The sequence below is a fragment of the Coptis chinensis genome, chromosome 9 (genome assembly GCF_015680905.1).
Source record: "Coptis chinensis isolate HL-2020 chromosome 9, ASM1568090v1, whole genome shotgun sequence".
NCBI classification, from domain to species: Eukaryota; Viridiplantae; Streptophyta; class Magnoliopsida; order Ranunculales; family Ranunculaceae; genus Coptis; species Coptis chinensis.
The window spans coordinates 76,543,233-76,554,606 of NC_141464.1; the positions used below are offsets into that span (position 1 = coordinate 76,543,233).

Below are 11,374 nucleotides of genomic sequence, written 5' to 3' on the forward strand. Positions count from 1 at the left end.
TTAAACAACAACGGTTAAAACTAAAACACAAATACACAATAGAGATTGTAAACTATACTCAATTTTCTTGAAAATCCATCATTCTTTGCTATGTTTGATAACTGATATACATTCATTTCATATAAATATTTAAACCATTTAGCCCATTCGAAGGACCACTCATAAATTTCTAACCTTGCTACCATTCTTTAAAAAGTTCGTTATAAAAAATAAAAATCAACATCAGAAACTTGCCTTTACTTTATAGTTTATACATACATTAACAAAGATGAGAAAGAGAGAGGGGTGAAGGAATTTACCTCAAAACTCAAAAGGGCTTGCAAGAATATTTGGATTTGGATAGTCTATTGCTCACAATCACTAGCAAGGCAACCCATGAAAACCCAGATGTAATGTTCAGTCAAAGTCACTTATCTAAGGTTATGTTAATTTTGTTTTGGCGCTCATCTCTCCCGCCCAGAATATTATATATTTGTTTTGTATGTAATGTATTCCTAATTTCCTATTTCCTGCCTATAGCTTTTTAACCTTTTTAAAATTACTTCTGTTTTGGCGCTGCACTTTCCCAGTTTCCCCCCTATAGCTTTTCACTACTAATGGTCCAATACGAATGGGCCTGGTCAATTAGACAATCACCATGTCTGAAAATTTGTTTGACCCAGACAAATAACCAAATTGGTTGAGAAATATGTGTATTTTTTTTTACCCATCGGTACCCATAAAACCCATCGGGTAATTTACCCATTGGTTCCGGTTCTTAAATGGTTTGGTTCTTTAGACCCATTTTTATTGGGTCTAATATTTAAGGACCCAGAACCGGAATATTCGGTTCTGGGTTTGGTTCGGTTCTGGGTATTTGGGTACCATGCACACCCCTAGGCAGCAGGGTTGAAATAAAAAAGAGAAAATTAACAAATAACATGATGTTAAGTGCAAGGGGGAGGTCAGTTGGGATGGGCCGCACACTGAACGGCATTTAGTATACCAGCCCAAACCCCCAAAGTATAATAAGTTGGGCCCCTAGTCAAGTCTACCAGTCAAACAGTTTGAACATTGAACAAATATAAACTCTGACCAATGCCAGCTAAAAGTCAAAGTCATACATATATTCCCTAAATTAACCCAGTCAAGTAAACCGTCTTCCCTCCTCCACAAAACCCCATTCTCGTAATTCCCAACAATCCAAATCATCATCAATAATAATAATAATAAAATAAAATAGGAGAGAGAAAGTAGGCAGTAGTACTAGGAGAAGAATAATAGAAAAACAAAGAAATAAGAGGCTCGCTGGAATCACATGGTCTCTTTTTTCAGTGGCCCCGTCTTCTCATTCTTCTTCTTTTCCAAACCATCATCAACAACAACATAGTGTGAAGAAGATCGATTCAACTCAAATGGGCGAAGAAAATAATAATAAAGTATTGATCTTGACATTTTACTTTGCTTTGTTTTAAAGTTTATGGATGATTCCTGATTTATGCTACAATTGCAGGAAATAAATTCATCTTTTGTTGATGGGAATGATCAAGTTACGGGCCATATTATATCTACTACTATTGGAGGGAAAAATGGTGAACCCAAGCAGGTGGGCTCTTTTTTCAGATAGATATGGAACACATAAACTGAGATGATTTTGTTTATTCTTCTTCTTCTTCTTCTTCTTCTGCAGACGATCAGCTACATGGCAGAGCGTGTTGTGGGGACTGGATCTTTTGGTATTGTTTTCCAGGTAAGCAAGTATTACTTATGTTCACTATGGCTCCATTGTACATGCCTCATTTTGGTATAAAGACACTTTCTTTACCTGTACTAGGCAAAATGTTTGGAAGCTGGAGAGACTGTGGCTATAAAGAAGGTTTTACAGGACAGGCGTTATAAGAACCGTGAGCTGCAGCTGATGCGTTCAATGGATCACCCAAATGTGGTCTCTCTGAAACACTGTTTCTTTTCCACGACAGCTAAAAATGAGCTTTTCCTCAATTTAGTAATGGAGTACGTCCCTGAAACTGTATATCGGGTTCTGAGACACTATAGCAATGTAAATCAGAGGATGCCCCTCATATACGTGAAGCTTTATACGTATCAGGTATATGCATGACCTTATTTCCATGGAACTATCTCTGACTTTGTCTATTACTAATTAAACCCTGTTATGCAGATATTTAGGGGGTTGGCTTATATTCATACTGTTCATGGAGTTTCTCACAGGGATGTGAAGCCTCAGAATCTTCTGGTATGCATTTCTCTTCAAAAATTTATATTCACTAGAGAGACTATGGCGTTTATCCTAACCAATTTTGGGCATGTAACAGGTGGATCCTCTTACTCACCAGGTCAAGCTTTGTGATTTTGGAAGTGCAAAAGCCCTGGTACGTCCAATCTCTTCTGGCATTAGTTTTCTTATCCCTGTTTGTGGTGAACAATTATGGTTTGGTAGGTGCTCCTCTTAGGTATAGGAAAAGAAGAATATTTTACAGCAGAGAAACCTGTTAGTGTATTTGGTAATAATTTTCGCAAACCTTGTTTGTTTTTATATATGCTATTTCTCCATTCACAGTCAACTAGAAATATCCATACTTGGAGAATTAAAGCGTAGCACACAAAATGAGTGGTTGTGACAGTTAATAAACAGCTCAACAAGAGAAACAAATGAAAATTTTAATCATAAAATGATAAAACACATGTTGCCCACATTAAGCATGTCATGCATGTTAGATTTTAAGGATCCTGTATCGTGATATGTTGTCTTCAGGTTCAATTTTAGTACTACTAGCAACTGCATAGTAGGTGAGAGAATGTAAAAACAGTCCAAACGTGACTTATCATTTTCCTGATTGGAACATGGTCTTATTTCTCAAAATTCAATATTGTCCGCCACAATTATGTTTTTCGAATAGATTAGGGGTTTTAGGGCATGGTAGGATATGATTTTTTTTGTTGAGCGATATAAGATTGATAATTCGTTCAAAAGCTGGCTTTCACTTATCACACTATATAGACTTATGGGGCTTATATTTGTTGACATACATGATGATATATTCTAACAATATTAACCAAAAAGGACCTTTAGACACATTCCTTGTGTTAAATCTTTGCACAGTCCTTTTTGGTATGGACATTGCTAGGTGCCCATGATTGGCAAATTAAGATCGAGATGCAGAGGAAAGCATCTAAATGTGTCTTTAGGTGTTTTGTTTTAAAAGATTTTGCGCTGCATATACCTAGCTAACACATTTTGCACCATTGCAATATTGAGAAAGAACTCATAATTGGTTTTTCAACATTGTTTGTTCTTATTACTAGTTTGTGAACTAGGTGTGGAGCTGCATTTTAATATATATTACAGCCATAAAAATAGGCATTAGATTTGCAAGTCTACACATTATGAATTCTTAGGGGATCTGATATTTATACTGAAGTTGCTTTTAAAATGAATATCTTCCTTGTCAGGTGAGGGGTGAAGCAAACATATCGTACATATGCTCCCGTTACTACCGGGCTCCAGAACTCATATTTGGTGCATCGGAATATACAACATCAATTGATATTTGGTCTGCTGGATGTGTTCTTGCTGAGCTTCTTCTAGGCCAGGTCAGTCACTTGCTATGCATTCAAGACTTGCATATCTCACAGTTTTGAGGAGGCGTTTTTAGCCTTTCCTGGTTTCCTTGCTGACTTTTGTAAGCCTATAATTCTTTAGCCGTTGTTCCCTGGAGAAAGTGCAGTAGATCAGCTTGTTGAGATAATCAAGGTACAACTTCCTTTTTTCATGTTTAAGCTTCTAGGGATCATACAATTCTGACACCATAAGATTACTAATCAAGTATATTTTTCAGGTTCTTGGTACCCCAACTCGGGAGGAAATTCGCTGTATGAATCCAAACTATACAGAGTTCAGATTTCCACAAATAAAAGCACATCCTTGGCACAAGGTATGCTTTTCATCTTGTACTCTTTAGAATCTTTGGTTCTGGGAGTAAATTATCCTTCATTCAGAGAAATAGGTATGAATAAAAAAATAAAAATAGAGAGAGCATATTTGGTACAGCTTAATTCATAACTCTTATTTGTTCTTTTGGTTGATAATAGCAATTATGACTTATGAAGAACTAAATAGTCATCTAAAATGTCAGAGAATGCATTTGTTTCCATTAGAAGCACTTGTGTTTACCTATCAAGTTTCTGATTCAGGTTTTCCACAAAAGGATGCCTCCAGAAGCTATTGATCTGGCTTCACGGCTTCTTCAATATTCACCAAGTCTTCGATGCAATGCAGTGAGTTTTATTATTTCTTCTTCTGAACATATTAATCCCTGTAATTCAGTGTCGCAATAGCTCAGTTTAATACATATTTAGCATCTTTTGCATCAACTATTTCATTAACATAAGCATTCAGTGCCTCTGTTGGTCATAGTATTCTTGCTCTTTACTCTTTCTTTTCCCAGTGCGAGCTGTTTTTTTTCTTCTGAACTTCTTGAAGATGTTTCTGGTGTGGCATATTTGTCCAAGGATGACAACTTATTTTTGTTTGATCTACATTTGTCTCTGCAGCTAGAAGCATGTGCACATCCTTTCTTTGATGAGCTCCGAGAGCCTAATGCTCGCCTTCCAAACGGCCGTCCTTTGCCTCCTCTGTTCAACTTAAAACAGGAAGTATGCCTTTATCTTTGATACTTCCCTTCTTATTCTTATATATTAAAAAATGAACACCAATCTATTGGTATGTCAATTAAAAGAGAACCTTTGATTTCCTTACACCCTTGATAGTGTCTTGTCCTCAAAACAACATCTATAAATGTCTTTGTAACCGGATCACACGAGAGAGGAGGGGGGTGTTGGGGGTGGGAGGGGTTGGGAAGAGCTTAGTCTCAGACATTTGTTTTGTGGTTTGAGAGTGGATACATATAAAGTCTGTACAAGCGTTTTTCATAAATTAATCAATAACCATCATCTTCGTGGTCAGCCTCCACTGCAAGTAGACGACTAGATATAGGAAGTCCAAACAAACGGCAAGGAGAACAATGATCAATATGGGATAGTTATCCGAGTCTGTTTTTCATACTCCTTAGATAAACAAGACATGTTTGTTTACTTTCATCATCCTCTGGCCGCTGAAGTGACTGAACCCTTTGCCCCGTAATCTTATATCCCTTGATTTATATCGCTTCTAAAGTGACTGGTATTAAAACTGTACTTTGGTAACCTTTTCTGCTATCTTTTTATGAGTACAGTTAAATGGAGCTTCACCAGAGCTTATCAACAAGCTGATACCTGAGCATGTTAGGCGGCAAGCTGGGTCATATTTCTCGCACCTGTCAGGAACATGAATGAAGACATGATCCATGGTAACTAATTACTTGGAGTCTTGGAGGCAAGGCAAAGGCAAAGGCAAAGGCCTACCTCTGCCTTCTCTGTTGAAGCACCACACATTCAGCTTCAAACAGCAGTTTTTCTAGCCTAGTGGCGTCATACACATACAAGTTTCTGTTGGGTTACTGGGCCTTCTAAAATTTGGTGCTTTTGTTACTACATTTTGCAAACATTGTATCTTGTTTTTGTATATTCTGTGATCATGGAGACAGTCTCAGCGGACTGATCAAGAGTTGTAGAGGAAACGTTTAAAATGGCAGAGTGCAGAAGGGGTTAGTTGTTGGGGTTCAATTACTTACCTGTTGTTGTTCCACGTGTTTGTGCAGCTTCACTTATAAGCTTGAAAGATTAGTGTTGTGTCACCCTTCTCTTATATTTTGCACTTACTACAGGTTACTTCTAGCAACTTAGCCTGTGTTCATAACTTGTTTTCTCTGTACACGTTTATAAATTCATTACTTGAATATTAGATTTTGAAACATCTTTGTTGTGCAGTTTGTATACTCTTTTGAAAACTTGAGTGCCATTCAGACAATTAAGATAGAAATTTTGAGTGATGAAACAAGTTTACTGACTTTTGGTTTCTTTTTTCATCCCTTCTGTTCTTTATAAGCATCTGGTCTTCTAAGCTGAAGGTACCACAACACAACACAACACAAATCAAAGGAAACAAGATTACACTAATCACCAACCAGCCTATATATCTCACAACTACCTAATCTGTTCCCCCAGCCCACCGACACCACCAATCATTCTTTGACAAGTTAGATAATACTGTTTTATCTTGAGTTCTCAAATCATTATCTAAAATGGAGATTCATACTGGCACAACTTCTAATCGATTAATGATCTCACCAACTTGAGTTGTCTTTGGCAGTTCAATGTATCCAATAATCCAATATACGAACCCACATCGTGTGATTGTGTTTATTCGTCTTCAGTGACCGACAAATTGAGGCTCCCCACTTTAAAGGTGAAATGCAATGTTCTAAAAAATGCTAGGCTGTGGGAGAGTGCCTAGAGTGGCTAGGCGCTAGGCGGTTTTTTTTCATAATATATATAGTAATACTGCAAGAAATGAAGAAAATCATTTACCATAACTCAAAAAATAAACACAAAGATACTTATTACAAAAATGCGTAATAGTTGAAGAATATTGACTTCATATAAAAACACACTCTTTGTTATAATGGTATATAATTTACATTAGACTTTAGCCTTTTAAACTCATTCAAATCTTAAGCCTACACGGGCCTTTAATTTTTGACATTTAATCATTCAAAAAATAAATAATAATAAAAAAAATAAAATAAAATTGACTGGACTGCCTAGACCTGCCTAGCCCGTCTAATCAGTCCACCGATTTTTTAAATGGCTTGGGCCCAGCGGTCGAAGTCGGTTGGGGCACCGCGCTAAGCCGCTAGAGACCCGCAACCCTAGAGACCGCCTAGACCGATTTTTAGAGCAGTGGTGAAATGTATCATCTTGAAATGGGCCGTAATGTAAAGCCCAAGTTTGGCAAAGTTTTGAGTTCTTCTTCATCATTCATATTCATAAAAAAAAAGACCCTTTCGATTGACTCACTGATCGTAGCAGCAGGCTCGATTCTGTATCGCATTACAAGTATGTTATGTTTTGGATTTACAGTTTTTTCTTTCTTTCAAATATATATACTTTTATGTTTATATGTAAAAATAAGTGACAATTATGTTTGTTTCATTATTTGCAATATATTTGGACTTTGAAATGATATAGAGATATATTTTTATTGCTTGTTATTAGATCACTATTGTTCTTGCTTGTTTGATTGGATGGTGTGTTAAAGGGGAAGAAAATTGAGAAAAATATAAGCAAAAATTGTAAAGAAGATTTTTTTTTTTTACTTTATTATTATTATTTTTTTATTGCATTATTGAATTTTTTAGGATGGGCATTTGGAATTTGGTAATGATCAATTTAAATCGTCAATTGAATTGTTTTTCGGGTTGGTCTTGTTCATGTGTAAACCTGCATTTTACCATTATTGTTGTTGTTGTTGAGGAAACTGAATATTATATTATTTGTGTTTTTTTTAACAGAAAATTAAGTGGTTAACTGGGGGATTTAATATGGAGAAGGAAAAAGGAAAAGGAAGCTCGAAGTTAAACATTGCGATCATTCATCCTGATCTTGGAATAGGTTCGATTATCATCTCATTCCTTATTTAAGATAGTTTTGCTGATTGTGAGTAGTATTTTATCACGATGTTTGAATACATAACACTTTAGCTATTTATCTTTTACTTTTCAAGTATGGAAGTTGTAGAGTACCTTACAGATAGAATCTTTAGCTTAAGGAATCAGTTGACTAAGAATGGCTTTCACATCTTGGAGTTTAGTTCTAGTCACTCTCTTTAGTTTTATTTCAGTTTTTCTTTTTCTAGGTTAAATAATGAAGACATGTTATGTACTTTTTTAAAGAAATTTTAAAGTTGTAGTATTAGTGTGGTCTTTTATCTTTGATACATGTGTCGAAAACTACTTGAACAGTTGGATCTTTTTATTTATTTATTTTTTTTGTCCTACAATCGTTTACTTAAGGAAGAGTTCTATTGTTACCAATACCATCTTTTTATTGAGTAAAAAACACATGATTTTCATCACTATTTTGTGAGCGGTTGATCTATCCTGTGTAGGTGGAGCTGAAAGGTTAATTGTAGACGCTGCTGTTGAACTAACGTCACAAGGCCACAATGTCCATATATTCACTTCACATCATGACAAAACTCGGTGTTTTGAGGAAACTCTTGATGGTGTGTATTTTTGTTTCACTCTTCTTGAAGTTATTGTAGTGACTCTGAGTACAATAATAAATTATGTGTAAGAATAATTATGGCCGTGTTTGGTTCATAGATTAAGTTTCCACGGAAAGCTAAATTCATGGCTTCATGCAATCTCCCCCTCTCTTTTTTCATACGATCTCTCCCTCCTCTTATTCAGTATCAATGCAATTTTTCCTTATGAACCAAGCAAGACCATATATGACATTCATCCGTGTGACAGCCAGTGTTACCATAATTTGACATGGTGATTGTATAAGAAAGAAGCTTGCCTGTGGAAAAATCCTTGTTTAACTATTCGGGAAGTGATTAGTTATGATGAACGTGCATAAAAAATTAGGCATTTCATAAAGGCCCTGATGCTAAACACAAAGTAGAATAAAGCTGTTAGTCCACTAAAATATAAGACACCTAAAAGGCGAGAAGGCTACAAACAATGTAGAGCAGCAGAGGAGTCAAGGATTCAAACGGTTGGCAATTCTGCTGCCTTTAGTAGATTTGAGAAACTTCTATCATATCGTCTTCATCTTTCTTTGTTTTGTAGTGTGAACAATTCCCAAGATGCAACACGTTCTTGTAAACCATAGCTCTTATACAGTTGTAATGCAATTTTTCCTTAGGAACCAAGCAAGACCATATATTGAGAATAAGCATGTGATTATATTACTTGTTCATGGCAAGTTGCTTCCTAATACTTATGAAGCTTCCTTATGCATTTATCATCCAGGTACATTTCCAGTAACGGTATATGGCTCTTTCCTACCTCGACATATAATCTACCGTTTCCACGCCATCTGTGCATATTTACGATGTATCTTTGTTGCTCTCTGTGTGCTACTAAGGTGGAGGGCATCTTTTGATGTTGTACTGGCAGACCAAGTCTCTATCGTCATCCCCTTCATAAAGACTATGAAGTCAACAAAAGTAAAATATAATTCCTTCTGATTTTTTCGGTGAAGCCTTGTGGAACTAGTTAATTTATATAGTGGCAGATAATCTCTCCAGGTTATCTTCTATTGCCATTTTCCTGATTTGTTACTGGCACAACATTCAACTGCTCTGAGAAGGATATATCGGAAACCAATCGACATGCTTGAAGAAGCAACTACTGGTTTGTTAATCACTAATTACACTTTCTCCATTCTCATTTGAAATGCATTTGCATCCACTAATTTCCATTTTATTCCATGCATATATCTGAGTGCTTTTCGAATATACAGGGATGGCGGATCTGATTCTTGTTAACAGCAGATTTACGGCTTCCACTTTTGCCAATACATTCAAGCTTCTTAATTCACGGGGAATCCAACCAGCCATTCTTTACCCTGCAGTTAATGTGGAGCAGTTTGATGAATCCACTTCTTATAAGTAATCAGCATGTTTGTATATCTTGGTATCTTGTAGGCTCAGCTGTTCTAACGTTATTCAGAGTATTTTGGTTATTCTACTTATCCTTGAAATGTCACATTTGAGTTACTTTTGTCACGCAGGAATTTTTTATCAATCAACCGCTTTGAAAGAAAAAAGAACATTGAGTTAGCTATTTCTTCGTTTTCAATTCTTCATTCGCTGCAAGATGTTTCTGAAGGTCAATATTTGGCCGGGGCTTCCCTGACCATTGCAGGTGAACTTCTTTGTCAATTTCTTGCTCATGACATCAACATGCAATATTGAATTGTTGAATCAGAGTATAGGATACCCTTAAGTCAAATCCAACAATCAGAGTCGGTAGTCCATGTCAATATGTCAGTGTACTTTCTCTACCTCTGAATCTTAACTCATTGACTAGACAATCTCCAGCAGGAATTTTTGTTCTCGACAGCCATAGGCAGATAAGGTGCCATAGAAAGAGTGCTTTAGGGATGGGGACGAGGATGCTCCTAAGGTTAAAGTTTTGTAAATGTGTCTTATCCGAGCAATGAGAGTGCAGTCTGGGAGTTCTTCTTGCACGTAGTTGTTCAAAGGAAGTTGAGTGGAATTTTCAGCACTGCAGGACATTTGCTGTACCGTGTGCAAACACATTTTAGTGATAAATAAGGACTTTGGGATAACCATGGGAGAGTTTTTTGGGCTTGGTATATGATGCTAGAGGGCCATATATGGAACCCTTAAGCTTCCTATAAATTAGACCTTATTGGCCTGTTGTTGATATTTATGTCTCAACTCTCAACCTGATCAGATTTTGTACCGATAAAAAAAAAAGCAAAACGTGATCAGATCTTGTATCATGCTGATTTTGAGGATTATGTATCGTAGTGAGGATCAGCTGTTCTAGATAAGCTATATGAGTTACATTATTGTGCTTAAACATCATATTCAATCGATTTTAGATGTACACGCCCTTAGATGAGATGATGGGAATAATTTTTTTGTGATAAATGCGTATGTTGTCTCCGTCTCTTTCCAACTTTCTTTTTAATGACCAGTTTTCCATATAAAATATCTGTCATTCCAGGTGGCTTTGATAAACGCCTCAGAGAGAATGTGGATTATCTGGAGGAACTGAAAAGCTTAGCAGAAAGGGAAGGAGTCTCTGACCGGGTTAACTTCATTACATCCTGTTCCACAGCAGAAAGAAATGCCCTGCTCTCTCAATGTTTATGTGTTTTATACACCCCGAAGGTGGATAGAATTTAATTTTGTCCTTTTATTTGGTAAGGTCCAAAATATGTTCAAAAGACAGGAATATAACTTTTTCCTAATGTAGGATGAGCATTTTGGCATCGTTCCCTTGGAAGCAATGGCAGCTCAGAAGCCTGTTATTGCATGCAACAGTGGTGGCCCTGTAGAGACTGTTAAGGATGGCGTCACCGGGTTTCTCTGCGATCCCACCCCTCAAGATTTCTCACTTGCTATGGCAAAGCTTATTAAGGATCCCAGTGTAGTAGATAAGATGGGTAGAGAAGCACGACAGCATGTCAGTGAGTCTTTCTCCACCAAAGTTTTTGGCCAACGACTTAACCAATATCTGATTGATGTTGTAAGGGGAAAGAGTGAGTGAGAAGACAAACACACACAGAATGAAGATTTTCTTTACCAAAATTTGCAGAATGCAGTACTTTGAAAATGAGTGGAGGTTGCATTTTTGTATCGAGACATTGCAGAATGAGAAAATATTACTGTAATTTTTTGAGTTGCTGACGAAGGTATAGTTTCAAATTTCCAATCCACTAATCCACCAGTTAA

General features: G+C 36.5%; 2 protein-coding genes across 2 annotated transcripts; both read left to right on the forward strand.

Moving 5' to 3' along the window:
• The first annotated feature begins 1,161 nt into the window (after positions 1-1,161).
• On the forward strand, positions 1,162-5,851 carry BIN2 (Protein kinase superfamily protein). Its single transcript, XM_086584509.1, has 12 exons — positions 1,162-1,418; positions 1,493-1,585; positions 1,670-1,729; positions 1,814-2,086; positions 2,159-2,233; positions 2,313-2,369; positions 3,451-3,591; positions 3,701-3,751; positions 3,837-3,932; positions 4,192-4,275; positions 4,552-4,653; positions 5,232-5,851. Exons 1-12 carry the CDS (start codon positions 1,395-1,397, stop codon positions 5,325-5,327), a joined length of 1,152 nt encoding a protein of 383 aa, XP_086440635.1. The 5' UTR covers positions 1,162-1,394; the 3' UTR covers positions 5,328-5,851.
• A 980-nt stretch (positions 5,852-6,831) lies between these two features.
• On the forward strand, positions 6,832-11,354 carry LOC147478182 (uncharacterized). The gene is made up of 9 exons (XM_086584507.1): positions 6,832-6,993; positions 7,449-7,548; positions 8,045-8,161; positions 8,916-9,112; positions 9,194-9,299; positions 9,409-9,556; positions 9,679-9,812; positions 10,644-10,810; positions 10,896-11,354. The coding sequence occupies exons 2-9, from the start codon at positions 7,479-7,481 to the stop codon at positions 11,187-11,189; spliced, it is 1,233 nt and encodes a 410-aa protein (XP_086440633.1). The 5' UTR covers positions 6,832-6,993; positions 7,449-7,478; the 3' UTR covers positions 11,190-11,354.
• Positions 11,355-11,374: the final 20 nt, after the last annotated feature.

Excerpts from the sequence above, each read along its gene's own strand:
- BIN2 (XM_086584509.1), top strand. The coding sequence starts at position 1,395 with ATGGGCGAAGAAAATAATAATAAA. Across the intron at positions 1,586-1,669 it reads AAAATGGTGAACCCAAGCAG|ACGATCAGCTACATGGCAGA; the intron begins GTGGGCTCTTTT and ends CTTCTTCTGCAG. Across the intron at positions 2,234-2,312 it reads TGAAGCCTCAGAATCTTCTG|GTGGATCCTCTTACTCACCA; the intron begins GTATGCATTTCT and ends GGCATGTAACAG.
- LOC147478182 (XM_086584507.1), top strand. The coding sequence starts at position 7,479 with ATGGAGAAGGAAAAAGGAAAAGGAAGCTCGAAGTTAAACATTGCGATC. Across the intron at positions 9,113-9,193 it reads AGACTATGAAGTCAACAAAA|GTTATCTTCTATTGCCATTT; the intron begins GTAAAATATAAT and ends TAATCTCTCCAG. Across the intron at positions 9,300-9,408 it reads GCTTGAAGAAGCAACTACTG|GGATGGCGGATCTGATTCTT; the intron begins GTTTGTTAATCA and ends TCGAATATACAG.